This window comes from Helicoverpa zea, chromosome 15 (genome assembly GCF_022581195.2).
Source record: "Helicoverpa zea isolate HzStark_Cry1AcR chromosome 15, ilHelZeax1.1, whole genome shotgun sequence".
NCBI lineage: Eukaryota > Metazoa > Arthropoda > Insecta > Lepidoptera > Noctuidae > Helicoverpa > Helicoverpa zea.
Window position 1 is genome coordinate 9,580,090 of NC_061466.1, and position 20,512 is coordinate 9,600,601.

At 34.8% G+C, this 20,512-nt stretch overlaps 1 protein-coding gene across 1 annotated transcript in view; it reads left to right on the forward strand.

The window, feature by feature from the left end:
* The window catches only part of LOC124637159 (limbic system-associated membrane protein-like), a 51,544-nt gene that overhangs the window by 10,503 nt on the left and 20,529 nt on the right, over positions 1–20,512 (forward strand). Inside the window, exon 3 of the mRNA XM_047173512.1 lies at positions 6,794–7,001. Coding sequence (XP_047029468.1) covers positions 6,794–7,001 — 208 coding nt within the window. The remainder of the gene's footprint in view (positions 1–6,793; positions 7,002–20,512) is intronic.

The following is a 20,512-nucleotide window of genomic DNA, read 5'->3' on the forward strand; positions in this document are numbered from 1 at the left end:
GATCCGTAGGTTTGGTTTGTAGGTTTTTTGACCTTTTTAGCGAAAATATTATGTTATATTAAGAACTTCATTCAAGTGATCTACTTCTATACTCCTACAGGGCTCAGAGGTATATTTGATAAAGACATTCCCTATACGACCACGCGAGTTTAGCGTGGTTTGAAGGAACGAATGGAACCTTTAGTATTATGCAATGTTTTTCTTCACGAATACAAACAAGTTTTGTAGATACGGTTAGCAACACAACTGAATTTAGTAAGATAATCAACATCTTCCATAAGTAACTGTTATGACCACAAAACAGAATAACTTGAACATCAAAGAATTACAGAAGTCGCTGAACATTTTTGCATTTATAGTGCATTTTGTAATTTGAGTAAATAGTTCTATTTTCAAAGGTTTTATTGCATGTAAACAATTAGAGAGGTGGTTACGTAGAGAAAAAAACACCTCATTAATTTAATGGAATTTACTTGTTGACAGTACCATAAACCTACGTAGGTACATATATACTACTAACCGGTGCATTGTATCTCATATCGCTGTATCCCATCTGTGGGCTATTTATCTATATCGGAACAAAAACAATAGGTGCTATATCGGGAGGGTAACCTTGATAATGCCTTTGTGTCATATCTCGGTCGGGGCTGTGGGTTGACTTGAGACTGTATGGTTCATTTTGTATGTGGGGTGTTTTGGTAAAAATCTTGCCTGTATAGAAAATATATGTAGCGGAGAAGTTTTGTTAAATAAAACTACTTACTTAGTTTAATTGAGTTAAGAGCAACTGTAATTTGAACATCTTTGGTAGTCGTTACGGGTAGTCATATGGCAGAAAGTCTGATAACCAGTAAGACTGGACCAAGGGGTATTGGGTGTCAGGGTAACCGGATTGAGGAGGTCAGATAGACAGTCGCTCCTCATAAAACACTGGTACCGAGCTGCATCTAGTAAGACTGCAAGCCGATTCCAACATAGTTGGGAATAGGCAAAGTCTGATAGGAGCCGAATTGTGAACGGCACTGCTAACTTTAAATTGGTTTCGTCGCAGCCCAAAGTATTGATACTCCTCTAAATTGTGTTTATTTATGAGAAAGGGATATTTTAAATGGCGTGGGTACAATATCTAAACAATACAACGGTTTACACAAAAATACCGAAACTCTTAACATTGCCATCAATCATCAGCATAGACCATTTAAAGCAGGTGAAAATTTTATCAAATACGCATAGTTTTTCAAAAATGTTTTGATGTATCAGGAAGGAACATTAATCATTAATTAAAACTGTATTACCAGTTTTCTGAAAATCACATCAAAACCTTTTCAAAACGCCCACGAACTTTCTTCCAGGAATTAGTCCAAAACAATGTTTAACCAGTTTCTTAGCAAATCTACGAAATTCAAATTTAGAATACACTCTTACGCATGATTGGCTAACCCTTTTGATGCTAGTAAGATACTAAAGTCATTAAAACCCTTTGAAATACACGTGAAGTCCTTAAAACCAACATTTCGTGTAGGTGCCCGCTTTTTTTGCAAAAGAGTTTATATCCTTTTGATATGGTTTTAACGGTGGCTCTTAACAAATGAACAATTCTGCAACAGAAAATGCATGTCATCCTTCACACAAATAACGTGAAGGTCCACAAACTAGCAAAACTGAGCCACCCGCAGTAAATTACTGGTTCCTAAAAAGCCACAGCTGAGACATGCACATAACTGCAGTAACTTTGAACACTTCCCTCATATAATTTAGTCTATTTAGTAACACACAACTTGTTACAGTAACAAGCCAACATGGCCGCGAGTAACACCTACCAGATATGCTTTAAGCCACTTGTAAGCCAGTTGGTAACATGCTCCCAACTTTCGCACTTAGCTTGATATATCGCCAATAACGAGTACAAGCTAACTTGTACAGACTATAAAATTAACATCAATCCATATTTAACCTGTTAATATTCGCTTTTTTTTCGCCAAACTTTTAATGGTATTTTTCTAAGAAACTTTTGCCAGCTTTAAGGCTATTTTTGCGTGAAAGTTTCTAGAACAATTACCGAGATGTGTCGCAATGAAGTGAGGAATTCTTTGGATATTTTCTCCATAGTTTAAAAAGCTTCAATAATGTATGTTTATATAAACATAGTTTTAAAGATTAATGAATACATTGAGTGTCCTGTGATGATAGTATAAAGAGTTAATGAATAAATTAATTACGATGAAAAAGGTCGAAAATTGCTCTTTATTAAATTGTGCATGACACTGAAAACGGAGATTCACGCTCTATAAACCTTTTTGCTGGTGGAAATGATTTTATTTTTAATACCGAATGAGCTATTCTGGAATATAAAAAATAATAATTTAAATTTGAATCTTACACGACCATTACATCAAGTACGGCAAACATTGAAACAATAACCCATTGAATGCCAACAAATCTTAGTTCAAACTATTTCTAACAAAAACACAAATTCCTATTTCAAAATGCCCGCGACTGCAGAAAAAACGGGCGCACTAGCAACAACATTGTCTGTGGCAATTAGAGTCAAAAATTTACCGATTATCCTTCATTAAGAGTTGTTTCTGGTTAGATGCCTAGAATAACAATGGAGGAATAGTGCTGCACCTTTTCACGTCGTGAATTTTAATATCGGTACACACGGTGGCTGAATGCTGTAGCATTCTTTGTTGCCTTTGCCTGTTTGCTTTCTTTTAGAATTCGTCGTGATTTTTATTCTATTGTTTTGTGTCTTGTATTTTTTGCTTGGAAGTTTAAATGTTTTTTTAAGAACAATATTTTGATTATAATATAATCAATATATATTTTGATTATAATATTTTGTATTTGTATTTTGTATTTAATATTTTGATTATAATATTATTAAGGGATTAATGATTACGATTGGTATTTCAGGCATTGTCAATGGATTCAGTATATTATGTTATTTATTACGAAATTATGTCAAACATCAGATACAAAATTGATGAAGTAAATTACTATTTGTCCAAAATAAATAAAGATCAAAAGTTCAATCAGTCACCGTTTATATTTTGTAATCATGAATGTGTACTGTGTACGCTTAAGATAAACATACCGTGACTGAGGTACCTAATTATTATGATGTTTTGGTTATCGAAATGGAGATAAAAGCCAACACATTTTTAAATCTGAATAATTTGTTTGTTTCTTTAACACACTATCACAAATGCTGGAGGTTGCGAAGAAGAGATCAAGCGTAGATGCACCATCACTAGATCTGCAGTGGAGCGGCTTGGGAAGATTTGGAACGACAGGAGAATCACAAAGACCACAAAGGTTCGGCTGATGAAATGTCTAGTTTTTCCGATCTTTCTTTACGGAGCTGAAACTTGGTCTTTGAGAAAGCAGGACCGCCAGAAAATCGATGCCCTGGAGATGTGGTGCTGGAGACGATTATTAAAAATACCCTGGACAGCATTCCGCACCAATAACTCCATCCTCAAGGAGCTTCGCATTCGTGACAGGTTGTCGTCGATAGTACAGTTGCGAATTTTGAAGTTCTTTGGGCACATTTCTCGAAATGAGAACTCAATGGAGAGGCTTGTAGTGCAAGGCCGTATAGAAGGCACAAGACTGAGGGGTCGATCTCCAACCCGCTGGATCGACCTCATTAAAGCTACAACAGAAGCGACTGCGGTACAATGTGTTCGCGATGCCGAAAACCGGCAAAAATGGAGGGGCATCGTGCGACGTGCAGCGGCCCTAAAGGCTCCCGACGATAGTGCGCCGCAACCCTGCCCATCAACAGCCACGACCACTCTGTCAAGAGTGCCCGACTGAGAAGAAGAGAAGAATTTGTTTGTTTCTTTAACACAGTAATCTCCGAAACTACTAGTTCGATATGAATAATTATTTTAGTATTGGATAGCCCACTTAACGAGGTAGGCTACATTTTTATTGAAGCACACGAAGTAATTCTTAGGGACACGGGTCAATCAACTAGTAGGAAATATGTAACAAACATTATTTAGTCTAGTATATGACACTTAGGTATATCTAATGTATCATACATTTCAACATTTAAAAACCCATCAAAAACCTGACTAGCAAACAACATCCTCTAGAAAAGATTACCCATGATTCAAGGGCGTCAATACAATATTTACGATATCCAACCTCTTTAGTGATCCGCCGGAAGATTTTGACAGGCCAGAAAAGTATCGGAATGAGAGATAAGGGCCGAACACAAAGGGATACGAAGGGTCGAAGACTTAACTGGGTCCCTGACCTAGAAAGAAAATCCTCATCAGCGATATGGAATCTTTGAACTGATTTTTTGAATGGTATTGTTTTAGTTTTTTGGTTCTTTTTTATTTTTAACTTGTTTGATTATATTGCTGTATGTAATCTGCTTTTTTTGTGTGTGTATCTTTTCTATGTGTGAACCTTTACTAAACAGTGGGGATATATTAGCTAGACTAAAATCAATATGTTTTCCCTGAGATTTATTTATTTGTGTATTAATAATGACTTTTTTGACTAATGCATTGCTACCTGTCTACACTTGAAGTACTATTTGAAGTATTTTAGACTTCTATTTGAAGTATTTGTGACGCATTTTTTTTTAAATTGAGTAGGTTATCTACTGAATGGCTTAAGCATGAAAAATTAACAAACATAATAACCCACATTACAAGAATTATATAAGTACACTCTTCCTGACACTCTAAATAAAAAAAAAATACGACCAAGTAAAGGTACCTAACTGTTTCATTCAATAAAGTAGAAGAATGACCAACATATCTACTACTAATTGGGGATATTTCTCGACCATTACTTGAGAACAATTTGTTAGATAAAGTACCTTCTAGAATTACTTGGCACCTGCACGTTTGTGATAAGCACACGCTCGTTAAATGACTGCAGACAATAGCCAAGTAATCCTTTTCTAGAAAATTCCGAGAAAATCTTAAGAGAATGCGATTTCAAATTCAATCTGGTGAAAATAAAACTCTTTTAGAATTGAATTGATTTAGGTTAATGTTGGTTACTGACTGAGGATTACCATAAACGATTCATCCATTATTTATTGATTACAGATTACTTGGCTTAATTTATATGAAGTTATGTCAAAATGCAATCTGTTATCGTAAAACAACGGATGGATCGGTTATTTTAATCCACAGTTAATACATTATACCTAGTTGAAGGTGTGATCAAATTGAGTATGCTTGTTTGATATCCTGGTAACTTATTGTGGCGTTTAAGATATATAAATTAATCACAGTTCTCTTTCGTCGTTATTATACAAAGCAATAGTGTTTTAAGTATAATATCGAATAAAACATAACAAGTTTGGATAGATAAGGGATTGTTCACACCAAACGTATTGTCCGCCGCTGACTGTGAGTATACTCACTGTCTGCCCCAGTGTGAACGTCGACTCAATCTGCAGTACCCGTACTCACCAAGCCGACAATAAGCTATAGCGTACGATGCGCTACATGTGTGAACAAAAGAATAGGCTCGTGTAGGTTCACACTAGATGCGTACGCTGAGCGGCTGACTATTCTACACATAAAAGAGCTCAGTATTTGAACCCCCCAATCTTCATACATAACAGATGCTATGTCATCCCAAGCGCATCTTCGTAAGTTTCTATCACTAAATTCTTCTGAATTCGCATTCCAAATACATTCTCTAGAATGTACTTCTGCAATAAAGTTTTCGGTGTCGAACGTCGCGAGGTGTCACGTGTCACGTCTGTCCTCATTGAAGTTTGTTTCTCGAGTGTATTGCGGCCGAGGCGCGCGGCGGTGCGGGCGCGGCGGAGCGGCGCTATTCGGCAACTGCGTCCGCGTAGCCAATCCGCGTCAGCCGTGCATAGTCGCGTAGTAAAATAATCGGCCACTGAGAGTCAGCGACAACAGACGACGTAATAGCGTATAGTCGGTTCGGTGTGAACGACAATTTCAATATATATGGAAAAGCAATAAACTGCGTAACGCGCGCTCACAGTCAGCGGCCGACAATACGTTTGGTCTGAACGATGCCTAAAAAACAATGATCGTTAACATGATTTGCTAATTGAAAATGCTATTTGTTAATATTTCCAAGCAGACATTATTTAATACCTCATAGATCATCGTGAAAACGTGACTAATGTTCACTTATTTGTTACTATGTCTCGAATAAGAAACAATAGTACCTACACCAATTTCCTAAAATAAACATTGTACTATTAATACACGTCACTCTTTCAAGTTATTTTTGAACACTACATTTTATTTTGGTCACTAAAACTACATGGTGTAGTGTTATTTTGGTTACAAACGTCAATTCTAAACACATATGAATGGAGCAATACTACTAATATCATTAACAATTTAAGGCATTGGTTCATACGTAGTGTTATTTAAGAAAAAGGACACCTTAACTTTTTTGTGAAAATATACACGCCCTATCAACGAAAACTTTGTTTTTTTTTGTGATGTCGATAAAAAAATATTGAAACGAATATTATGAATGCTTCTTAAAATCCATTTAGTCTTTTAACGTCAAAGGGTCACGCTAAAAGAATTTGATGAAACTTGCCAATATTCAGTAATATTCTATAACTTTTTGATCAATATACCATGTAGGCAACTTTATATCTATGTGAGGCAAGCAGTCTCCTCAAGACGCGGACGAGAGTCTGGCAGCCAGTTAATAATATACATAAAATTCTGAATTTGAACTCCAAAAGAAATAAAAATATCTATCCATTCTAAATTCAATTCAAAACGTTCTAACCATACCCCTTCTTCCTCAGGTAGGCTGGCTTCGAGCAGAAGACCAGACAGTCCTCACAATGCACGACCGAGCAGTCCTAAGCGCGAGGTACTCCGTCCACATGGACGCGCCCAGGACTTGGCAGTTGAGGATTAGACCGCTGAGGGCTGAGGACCGTGGCTGCTACATGTGTCAGATCAACACGCAGCCTAGTATGAAGTGGCAGATTGGGTGTATCGATGTTTACGGTGAGTGGATTACCTACTATATGGAATGGCTTTTTGACTTTGACTAGGTGTGAGAAGGAACTATAGAAAGAAAGAAAATGAGTTTTATTGCGTGATTAGAGACGCGAGAAATGTTCACATTAAATATCAAGAAATAGGATATAAATTGTTGTGTTCAGTTTTTTACAAACTTATAATATTTATTTTATCTTTTGTTCAACATACATTTTTAAACGAGATTGCATTTATATTGAAGTTTAACGTTCTTAAAATGTCTTTATGTATCAAAACAACTGATAAATACGTAGTTCAGAAACAACACGAGTTATATTATTATACGTCTGGAACTTATCTACGACTTTGGTCCACTTGAGTATAATATTGATATAAATAAGTGCAAACAATAAACAGTGAAATTATATGCAGTACTACGAAACTAAAAACTAAAAGAAACTACACAAAGTATTTCTAAAAACTCTTTCTACCGCTACCGAGATAAATGTTCGTTCTACAATCGGTTGACCGCTGAGTCGAACGGTTGCTGACAACCCATCCGTCAGATGTCAATGTTCAACTGTGACTTGTGAGCACGACCAACTTTGTTTTTATTGTGCTTGATATTTAGTTTGAGAAATGCTACTGGTATGATAGTTTTGTATTTAGAAAAATATTGGGCCACCTTTATGTTCTGTAATATGGTTCTCTACTTGCTAAAAATATTCTCTATTTTTAACAACACTTAAAAATATTATAATACTTTAAACTTTCGCGTGGCTGGACAAAAAGTAGACTAGACAAATCTTATAATCTCTTTAAATTGTATTAATATTGTACAGACAAATTATGTAATTTTGGCAAATATAAAAAATAAAATAATGTTTATTGACAAAAGTAACCTTACATAGCTAACATTGTCGTTGAGCCATAAACTAAGCGCAGCTTGTATCTTGTGGCTCCGGCATGTATAATACTCCGTGTGTATAATATGAGTTCGAATGTTTAATCTAAATCAGCCTTAGTACAAAAACTTAAACGTCTGGTGAACATTTGCCTAAAAAATGTTTCGCTGCAAAACGGACCTTATTTAAACGCCATAATTTGCCATTTTTAGACAAGTGTTCAACAGACGTTTAAAAGTTTTTGTGGTACGACGGTAAGAATCTACATCGGCTTAGATAAATTATGAGCAAAAATCTATTTACTAGATCGGTTTTAGATAAATTACATGTGAAAATTTAGTTACTCGCAGTACATTACCCCCTACTTAACCCCAAAACGAATCACCCAGAAACAGATCAACCAATTAACCCAAGGTTAGTTTAAACGTCTTTTTATCCAATCTTAGTGACAGATAGGCGGCTTATCGGCAACAAGCCGTATAGGGCTGGCTTAGCTACGGTAATCCGACTAAGAATAGATTAGAAACGTCTTCTAGATATGGGTCACTCAGTTAAAGTGATGGGTGCGGCTTCTGAATAGATGGTGTTGCAGTTTCGTACGGGGTGCTTTTTTTACGTAAATTTTAATTTTCTGTGTAGCTAATAGGGTTTAGTTTTTTTTGTTGTAAGATACTGAAATTGATTAACGGGTAATTTCTTAATAAAAAGGTAGGCTATAAGTAATTATTTCATTTTTTTAAATTATTTGAAACAGCAAATACATGGCGTAATTTAAGTGAAATATGCTACAAATCTCAATTTAGTTTTTTTTTTTTTAATATAAACGAAATAAAATTAAGACAGAAGATATTGTATTTTAAAATTGCTGTGTGATCATTTTGAGATATCACAAAAATATATTTTACGCACTCAAAATATCAAATAATATTTGTATGCGATCATAAAAAAATATAAACCCCTCATATTTCATACATAATTCAGTCCAATTTAGCACCTCCATTCAAAACCAAAAATATTACATCCGACGAACCGAACATCCGACATCCGACCAACGGACCGTCCGACCTTTTTCAAGACATGAGTACATGACATTAGGTCAACATATTATAGTAGGGCCACATTAAAATTATAATAGAGTACGGAAATCGGAATCAACCCGTGTGGTACGGCGGGCGATCGATCACCCTGGCTTACATGTCGTAGTAACAGAAATAGTATAAAATGGGTGTGGTGACTTGAAAGAAATGTACCTCTATTTAGTATACTGGGTTTCGCTTACAAACTTACGTGGCATAGATAGATTTCTGGTAATAAGTATTTTGGGTAATACAAAGCTCAATTTTCTAGTAATTACCTACCTAGCTGAAAGTTTTACGACTGATATTTTAAAAAAGTCTGGAGTTTATTTTTTACTCTTATACCTACTAGGATTAATTATTCTTTTCAAAACTTGATTGGTGATTTTAATAAAAAAAAGCTGCAAAGTAACAAAAAATACACAATAACTTATTCGAAAATTCACTTGAAAATCCTTGCTTAAAAGTACAGTTTTTGGCTTCCGAAAATAAAACTTTATAATGAATGCCATACATTAGTGCTTTGCCAAAACGAGGATTCGTTTTTAGGTTTCTAGGACATGGTTAACAAATGATTTTGAGCATTGAATTAGTAAAATGTAGGAATGTTGGCCATATTTTTTTATTTAACCCATGTTCTGACTCTACTTTCTCTAAGTTTTACCTATTTAAAAACCTTACAAAAATTTGTTAACACATATTAACTTTAAAAACTTAATAAGCCGTCATAACATTTATGAGCGAAAAATGAAAAAAATAATAATTTATGTGTCAATTTTTTTCAATGTTTGAGATCCTAGATCCCCACAGTAGAATCCCCTGTATTGTGGGATGTCAGTTAAGGTTAACCATATCGAATAGTATCCTATCTATAAACCGGGTATGGTATCGGGTTGTCCGGGTAACTGGATTGAGGAGGTCAGGTAGGTAGTCGCTTCTTGTGAAGCACTGGTACTCAGCTGAATCCGGTCAGACTGGAAGCCGACCCCAACATAGTTTGGGAAAAAGGCTCGGAGGAAACCCATTTTAAATTAAAACAGTCAAAACCACTCAATCAACGCTTCTTAAACAAGTCATCCACTACCAAAAAAACACCTTATTGAAGTCATATTTCACTACTCCAAGGTCTTTTAATTTATAGGAAAATTTCCAAAGAAGAACTGGTCAGAATTTAGCAATTTTGTTCCCTGTGTTCCCGATATTTGCATGCCAAGAGATTTCTTTTTCAATTTCGTAGTTGTTCGGGAGTTTATTGGAGGCCGGTGTCACTTGGGTCGACAAGGCGGTAACGAATGGTAAACGCCTGATTTCTTTGGTACGAGATTAAATTTTGGTTTTTCTGGTGACTGTTTTAGTACTTATAGGTTTTAAGGTTTCTGTGGGATTAGGAGGTCAAATAGGCAATCGCTCCTTGTAAAACACAGGTACACAGCCGAATCCGGTTAGACTGGAAGCCGACCCCAACATAGTTGCGAAAAGGCTCGGAAGATGGTGATGAAGTATTTTGAAGATTATAATGTTTTTGTAATTTATTACTACCCAACAGTTTTGTGTATTGGTCAATTTTGGGAACTTGGTTCGTGCCTATTGTTTGAGAACTCTTTTCAAGTTTAAGTCTCAAAAACGATTGCCCAATACAACAATGATCTTTGATAAACTTTTCGAACTTAATAAAAGTTTCAATATATACAGACTCAGAATATAAGTAAGTATATAAAAATGAAAATCCTGAATAAAATTACCACCTACTAAAAAAAAAAAACACAAAAGTAAATTAGTAGCCTTACTAATGTTATTTAAAACATTTTTAATGAAAAGAGTTTCTTGGTGCACTCTGACACTTTCTCTAGTTCACCGTATAACGATACCTTGTTAGCAGCGCACTGCTACTAGTTAGAATTTAATATCATACGGTAGGGTTGATACATTCAAATAAAAAGATAAAGAACAAATAATATGTATAATATCTATTCCAAAAGTCGAATAAAATGGGGCAAGAAATTCCATTTTTTGCTAGATTTACTCTTACTACACTAAATTCAACACCGTACATATGTATGTAAGTAAATGATTAGCATTGACTTTCTACTTTATGCACGTCGCTAAGATTTGAACATCTGTGTCAGACTTTACGAATAGTCACAGTCAGAAACTCCGACAACCAATTCAATTGAACGTCCTTCTGTAAGACGGAGGAACTCGTCATGACAAGACGGTCACCCATCCATGATTGGACCCTGTTAAGCATTTCTTACGCACATACATCTTCACTTACGCTCACTTATAGCCGTGTACTCCTTACAAACAACATCTTATACTTACTTAATGATAAAACTGACCCCCAAAAATACTCCCTAACTTACTAACTTCGACAACCCTAAAACAAATGTTTTGCAAATCGTTTTTTACTGTCTTTGAGTCACTCGAGACTCCTTGCTTAGTTTTTGCTTGAATGTGTCTCCTTTGCAAGGAAATAGTGATTACTGGGGTCACTAATGAATGTCCTTGTTTTTATAAGTCATTATGGAGTTTAGGAATAGTTATAGAGTATCCATTATTTAGTTTAATATTTTTGTTTGGCTTTGAGGTTATTTTAAACGTAACAATTTAAGAGCGATGAAAAATACATACTTAATATGACCTGTGCTACTTTCCTTAATTATGTCTTATTTTTTTGTGAAAAGATATATAAATTGATTTTTTTTTAAACATACAGAAATACCTACATAAGATATTTTTTTGGTTTAAAAAAATCCGTAAGCACTGTAATAACATGACAAAAAATACCATTAAATCCTTTGTACAAGCAAATTTATCGAAAGCTATAAGTTTTTGTAACTTGTGAAAAACTTATTGCACGAACAGAATCTTTGAACTTAAAACGTCGCATTGCCGATCTTGGACTCAAAGAAAACAAGACGATAGTCAATATTGAGAACGGATATTATTCTAGTGGGACGAAAGGATGGATATCCGACTGAGTGTGGATGAAAATATAAATAAATAGAGATCCTTCCCGGGGAACTTGCGTTGTTTGGAAAATTCTTGCTTTTTATGTCAACTTAATTTCGAAGTAGGTGTGGTCAATCTTGTTACTAGTTTGAAGCAAAACATGTTTAAAGCTATTACAAGTAAGACTTCAGAAGAGTGCAGTAAAGTAATATATAGTTATTGGAATTCACAAAATGCGGGTCGTACCTACCTATCTACCTCTTTTGATACAGGCAGACATATGGGCCTTTACAATTTTAATCATTCGCAAAGTGCATCTATTTTGGCCGTTGAAATGATATCCTCTCAAGTTTCAAATTTAAAAAGAAACAGACATTACCTAACTATTAGAGTAATAGATGGAACCCTAAGATTTGAGCTACCTACAACCTCAAAATATTACTAAGCCTTACCATTCTCAATCAGCCAACCACAAGACATCTCCAAGTAAACTATGCCTGACATCATAATATCTTAGCGCCAAAGGGACACCGTTGGCTTGAATATGTCCCAGCCACTCTGAAAGCATTGTCTCCGAGACGGTTGTAAACCTGCACTATCTCAGCTTATTGTTAGGGTGTCCTACGTGTGCGTTTGTGATGGACATCTCATATCTTGATGGACTAATCTGCCATTCTGCCATACGTATATAGGTACCTAGTATCTCTCCTTGAAGTCAATTGCAGTCTCTGTATGGTGTATAAGGGTTTTGACTGCATTATGTCTTAAAAAATGTAGGTAATAGTAATCTCCAAAGCGAGGATGAAGCATTCCATTTAAGAACAGTTCTTATAAAAATGCTTTTCTTCGCAGTTCCTTTGGCATCCCAAAGGACTCGTTAAAGAGTAACGGTTATAAAGTTTTAATCCAAATAATTTCTTTCGTTTAATCATGGCAGCGTTAGAGCCAAATGAAAAGACTGTCTAAGTTCCTTTTGCGTTGAAAACTTCAGGTCCTGTAAGTCATGTATTACACATAGGTATTGTGTGACTATTGCATATACTTACCTATTTGTTCATCAAGAGCAGTGAAAGTGGTTCTTATTCACTTGGTTATACCAGGTTTGAAATAAGCGAAATTTTAGGGGCTTTCAACTACTCGAGACTTAAACAGTTCCATAACACCCTAAGCTCCATTAACGAACTTCACAGAAAACATCCAACGCCATACATAGTTATACTAAATGGCACATCAAACAGCACATATTGCATTTTAAAATGAAAAATTCTTAAGTAAAACGCGGTCTCAAAGGGGAAGGAATAAAAATTCAACATTAAACATTTCCCGAGGAGCCGGGATATAAATAAAGTTTGTACGGAACTCCATCTGTGAGGTCTCAAGTGGCGACACAGACGTAACTCAGATATATATAAACTTAGAAACATAATAGTGTGAAAACTTTAAGATTGCTTTCTATCTGAACTCGTATTGGATGAAAATCGAATGTTTTCTTTTGAGTAAACTTGGTTGGTGTTAGATAAAGAGGAGTTTTGTAAAGCCCGGTTTTACGATTGTTTAGTTTTGTTGAGGTGGAAAGGCACAATTTTGCACCCGATTTGATGGGCTATTCATTGGCTTGGGATCAATGGTTACGTTTTAGTGTAGTTTTCCTCATGTGTAAAGTGGGCCTTTTCTTTGTTGATATTTTAAGGTAGCATATTGGTGTCACTTTTATATATGTTTTTCATTTTGTGTTAAGCTTTTCATCTATGAAAATGACTTGTAACATAATGTTCGGAATTTGGTTAACATGTCATTGACATCTATTTCTAAGTAATACCACTAAAAATATCAAAGAAAACACTATTTATAGTTGTCTGAAAAACTCAGACAGTACAAATATGACTACCTGGCAAGTTAACACGTTTACACAAAGGGAAAGTTTCTTTGATGTACCTAGTGATGGGACATCAATTTGTTACGCTCGACTAGCCGGCTCACTGGACAACTTATCTCAACTTTCGATAAAGGGTGAATTAAGGTATTTACTTTATATTGGGCTGTTTTATTTTTGTTTTTCCCTTTTTTATCTTTTGTTGACGGAAGACGGACTTTTTTTTTACTTTAAAGGTATTTTTTGTTATACAGTAAAATCTACACCTATGTACATATAATACACCTACTGAAGAATTAATTTAGTAACTTGTAACTTCGTCAAAAATGCAAATGGTTACTACGGCTTCATATAGCCATAGCATGTTAAATTAACTAAACTTTAATACAAAAGTAATGGTCTACAATTAATAATGCCACCTAATATAATTAAATAATCGAATGAATGTGACTCGAGAAATAAAATCGAACGTAAAAACGGAATCACCTGTACATTTTCCCAGCACTATTAACTGTGTCTGCTGCAGTGTACTTAAAGTAAAGCAATCTCCTTTTATTTCTTTTGTTGTTGACGGAATGGAAACTTGAGAAATATTAAATTAGAGACTTATTTTTGTCTATAAAGTTTTGTTAAAATAATTTACAAACATAAAATCTTACTATCCGCGAATTTTTATTTTATTCTCGTTTGTTAGTGATTAAAAACTCTGTGCCTCTAAATATTAAGAAGACGATTAAAACTAAATAGCTAACTGTATCCTGTATCTATTTGAATACTGTGACCAAATTACATGTCACCTAGTTCAGAAGTCTTTCTTAGCAGAAAACGCAACACGAGCAGGTACAAACTCAATACCACATTAAAATATTAGTAAGTCAAAACAAACGTTTGTGTTTAAAAGAATCATTTTGTATCAAATCCTACTTATATCATAAACGTGAAAGTTTGTGAGAATGTATGGATGTATGTTTGTTATTCAATCACGCAAAAACGGCTGGACCGATTTGGTTGAAATTTGGTATGTAGATAGGTGATACCCTGGATTAACACATAGGCAACTTTTTATCAACACAACACGCGGGCGAAGCCGCTGGTGGAAGCTAGTAATGTAATAAAAACATTTTTGTCAGTCGTTACGGGTCGGTTTAGAAGAAAGTAAGTCAGAAAACAGTCTTTCCAAGGGGGTGAGCGAGTAACTGGATTGAGGAGGTAAAATAGGCAGGCTCCTTGTAAAACACTGGTACTCAGCTGCATTCGGTTAGACTGGAAGCTGACTTCAACATAGTTGGGAAAAGGCCCGGGAGATGATGATTCAGCTGATGAAAAACACTCTATTACAAAAAAAAAAAATGTATTAAAATTCTTGTACGAAATTTTTCAAGCAACGATTTTACCGGTCGGCTATGGCCACTATTCCCAACACTACTCGTGCCAGCACACTTAAAGTTTACCAATTTACTTTTATTCGCACCTCCGCTTTGCATGACTCAAGAGGGAAGTCACCAGTATTTCCAATTTCCAACTTGTTTCATATTGAAGCCACTTCGGCGTTCGATTAGATTGCCCCCTTTTTATTTGTTAGCCCCTTAGTTTTGTAGCTGTCTGAGTTGTTTCTTAAGTTATTTATGTCATCCTTTTTTTTGGTTTTTGTTGGGGGTAGCATTGCTTTATATACCTAAGGACAATGCTCATGAAGTATGAGAAAAAAACCCAGGCCCGGCGCAAAAGAAATGTAACTCAAAATATAGGTAAAAATAAGTAATTAAATATTACATAGGGGGCATTATCGAAATCAGTGGCTATATGCGTGAAATTGCTATTCGAATTTTAACATCTGCGGTACATTGCTACTCAAGATTTTAGAGGTAACATAATGTATTAGTAAAAGGAACAGCAAACAGATACAGTTGTGGTTTAAGAGCAACATAATGACATGTTTATAGCAACTTCTCCACTATTCTACCTACTTTTACAAAATAATAGGATGATAGAACTAAAACAGGATATGAATGCACTTTTCATTTTAATATCTAATAACGCTTAAAAGTCATCGATTCTTTATTTCTAACACGACGAGATCCAAAAATGTTGCGGGATGCGCGAACTGTTCCTCATGTCTAGCCCACCCTAAGTAATGTAAAACGCTCATGACGCGATGACGTGGGCGCTGCAGCCTGTATTTCGGTATTGATTTATCTTTTTGGAGAAGTTTATTAACTACTTGCCATATTACTTGTTTTTTGTTTCAGATAGCACTTTAATTAAACTATAAGCCCCAGCTGCTCATGTTACCCCTTTAAAAAATCAAATAGCAATTTCATACATTTAGCCATTGATTTCGATGATGCCTCCTATGCAGTATTTCATTACTTATTATTACCTATAATTTGAGTTACTTTTCGTTTGCGCCGGGCTTGGGTTTTTTTTGAGCATTGTCCTTTGTGATTCACTTTGTATTTTTAAAAGAATTATATAATTACTAGCGACCCGCTCCGGCTTCGCACGGGATAACAGTATTTCCCTACTATTTAATGTATGTCATTATACATATTAACCTTCCTCTTTAATATTAAAAAAACGCATGAAAATCGGTTGCGTAGTTTTAAAAATGTAAGCGTACAAAGGGACATAGGAACAGAAAAAGCGACTTTGTTTTATACTATGTAGTGATAAAGTCATTCGTCAAACGAAAATATATTAATGTGTCCTAAAAGATCATTTAATCCATTTCTGATGTGTCCTAACAGCCACTTAATACATTTCACAAGCATGTAAACTATAATGCACTTTTAAAATAAACTTGTTTACATTAAATTGTAATTTATAGAATAAAAAATTCACATTCATATTTAATTCCTACTGGATTCTGATAAAAATATCTTCTTATGACAGAAAATAATAATTGAGCATCGAAATCAGTGACATGCAGTCACAGAGGCTTAAATCTATAAAAAGTCAAAGTTCACTATATTCATTTGTTTTTGCATCAAACAAAACTCAATTGACATTTTGGACCATTTCCATTAAATCCGATCCGACTAAAGCCATTCAATACTCCAAATAAACATTCAAACGAATTTTATTTAAAATACATGTTGTTTTATTATGATTTTATAAACCACTTACAGGATGTTGTGGAACGAATATGGAAAATGAATGGCTAAAATTCAGAGCTAGCTGAAATAGATGGAATTTTTAAATAAATTATAGTTAAAAGATTGTGCCATCCGGCCTGTCGAATGTCAATGAAGGTTTAATTCCGAGCTCTGTACAGTTAAATCCGTAATGATTGATCGACCAGTTTTTGCACTCAGGGATACAAATTTTGAAGGCGGCGGGAATAGGGTTTCCATATTTTAGGGTTCGGTGTAATTTTTTGTAGATTATACTTTAATAGTAGCGTTTATATTAAATACTTTTTGTATACCTACTTTTTAGTAACACAATTTACTACTTTTGTAATAATACTCTTTTTTTATACTTTTTAGTGCCGGAAAAAACATGATTAAGTTTGTAGTGTAATCGTTTGCTCTGCATAGAATAACATTTAAATACCAAACCACACATAGGTATTATAGATATTAACACATAGGTATTAACAAAAAACGTTGAACATTATTTCCGCCATTTAGCCACATTTCAATCATTGTAAACCAGTTAATTTCAACGCAAACTAATTAGATAAATATTTCAGTACAAGCTATTCAAATAAATGTTGTTAGTTTAGTTTACTGGTGATCCAAAAACTATTTTGAAATTGGCTGCATATACCATGATGTAGTGATACGAAGCAAGGAAAATCATAAACGATATAGGAAGGGGATGACCAGAGAAACAGCGGATAGTCAAAGATGGTGGCAGATAGAAGAGTATGGAAGAAGCCAGCATGTTCCGATAGCAATAAAATCGGAATAAGGGAAGGAGAATGATGATGACTAGTTTAGTCTAGCATCTCGTATAATACGACTTTTTGACAGATTTTGTAATAAATCACTCTAGTTTTTTGTAGATTTCATTCTCATCGAGTATATTGAGGTTAGCTTCTAGTCGGACTGTATGCAGCTGAGTATCGGTGTTATAAAGAAGCAACCTATGTATCTGAGCTTCTTTTCCCAGTGACCTGAGCAAGCCGATTCTCCTTCCTAAGGCTGGTTGTCAGAACTGTGAAGTTTTGCGTAATTTTCTAAATACATATTTATAGCTGCAATTTTGACTATATAAAAGATCGAACAGTCCCACATGTAATACCAATTCGTAGTCACCCTAACACAAAATAAAATTTTAAACCACGGATCATTGATCAAACGTTGATCGGCCCTGTCTGAATTTTGATCGGCGGTTGCAGTTTACGTGTGTGCCAGTATTGGCTGACAACGCTAATATTCTGGACAAGGTTTTAACAGCCTTTTATTTAGGCAGTTTTTCAGTGTCAAAGTTTGTTGGAAGAAATGAATATTTACGGCTTTTAGAACACGTCATGTTTTTCGATATTTTATAACTAGCTTAGTATGTCCCACTGCTGGGAAAAGGTCTCCCCATCCAAACTTCTCGATCCTTAGACCACGTCCACCAGTCTCGATGGTGGGCGCCTAGGTCGTCACGCTCGAGAGATGTCGTTCGATAACTAATATAAATAAATAAAATTAAAGAGCGGTACAAACTTTCGGCAGTTCATGGTGGTATATTTAAGGTTTATTTAAAAAGGTATATGGTGAATTCGTTGCAAATTATCTCTGGCTACTTCAGGCAATCAAAGTGTTCAAACTAATGCATCAACAATGTTTATTGAAAATATTTTGACTAAGCTGTAAAAAACCTAGCTAATCAAAAACGAATACACGAGTAACAACAGCAAATACGAATCTTTTAATAATTAATAGACCTCGTGAAAAGTTAGTACAACCTTGAAGGATGGCTTACATGCATAATGGCTGCGGAAGTAAATAAACACCCGGGGTTGTAAATTTAGAACGTTGGAACAAATACAATCAAATATATATTATTCGTTTATTCGATATTATTTCTAGGGTCACGTGTCACTGTCCCATATTGGAAAATAATTTGGTCCTTCGATTCGATTATATAATAAGTTAACTGTTAAGTTTAAGTTAAGCTGTGTATTCTGTTTATAATTGTTATCAAAGTAGGTCATTTACTGTTCCAGGTTATTGACCTATATGTAGACTTTTCCATTCTGGGTGGACAACAGAAGAACACATACCTTTATAAGTATATTATAAGTATATTACAAAATAATAACGAACTAAGTATCAACTAATATGCAAATCAAATCAAACACACTCTAAAATAATCTTTTTTTTATTACAATTCTCCTTCCTAATTTTCATTTCAAATAATTATTTCTGACACAATGATTCAAGTAAGAACTCTAAAATAAATCTAAAAAGTCCCTGGATTTTTCCACCTTTAAATAATTTAACATCAACATATACCGCCGCTTTTAGACTTAAAATCCAATAAAGGAAGTTCCATATAACTTATTGGTTCACAAGAGCTCGTGTTCATGTCGCTTGAAGCCCTTACAATATTCATGCGATGGTTTAAAAATAGTGCTGCACTCACAGAGTAAGGAATGATGATCGGAGATGTCAGAATGCGGGTAGGTGCGCCTTCTTCTAGGTCAAATACTTGCGGCTGCCATCCGTCCGGGTTTCCCCGGATTTGTCCTCGTTTGGAGGCCGTCCGGGGGCCGTTCGGGTGGGGTTTCAAGACACCGGTTTAAGTAAATGTTAATAGTAAATGGATTACAAATTAGGTATTATTTGGTTTTAAAAAAAACGTACTCGTTCGGGGAAAAATGCGATTTACGCCAAATGTCCGGGTTTGGCGAAATTCGAGACGGCAGCCCTAGGTAGGCATGACCAAAACGGTCAGTTACGAGTGAACTAGCGACGGCATTTAATCCATTAGACAATAATTTTTGGCATTACAAAAAATGGTCGGGTCAAGGAAAGCGTATAAGGGCGAAGACAGTAACGTTCCTCGTCCCCCTAACACCCGCATTTTGGTGCGCTTCTTTCTTAGGAAATTTTCAATTATGGCACCTCCGCTAGTAATTTTGTTCTCCGTGTGCTGCACACACATATATTAGTGAAGTATCGAGTCTACTCGCGACATACATGATATCGATTTGTACTTCCTTAAATAGAGTCCTAGATTTTAAAGGAAAGTTTTAAAGTGATAAATGTAGGCTTCGGTAATTTACAAATGTTGAGATGAAAACTATTTTAACTTATTACATATTTAAAAGTTCTCTTGTAGTGTTATATGAGTAGCCTAAAGTTACTTTACAGACAGTTTGGTTTGACTATTATGTCGATAATAAATATCGACATAACAACTGTCTCGTCTACAACCAACGAATTTCTTTTTGATCCATTTTAGAGGCAAATGTTAAATCCCGTAATATTTTTCTACATATTTATGTAGGTATCTTCTTAAATTACTTGTTATATATTTTCAATAATTCGAATTAATTATTAATTCGAAGTAATTTGAGAAAAAGTAACTGTAAGCATTTTGCGTTCTAAGAAAACAGAAGTAGCACTTACTCGACCCAATAAAAAAATAATATAAACGTAATAAATTCAAACCAAAGATAAAGAATAATTCATAGCCTTCGTTAATTAGTTCCTTAAAAACCGCTTCTTATTTTTAATTAAAGGAAAGGAAAGAAACTTCAACCAATATATTTTTCATTAATCAATCTGA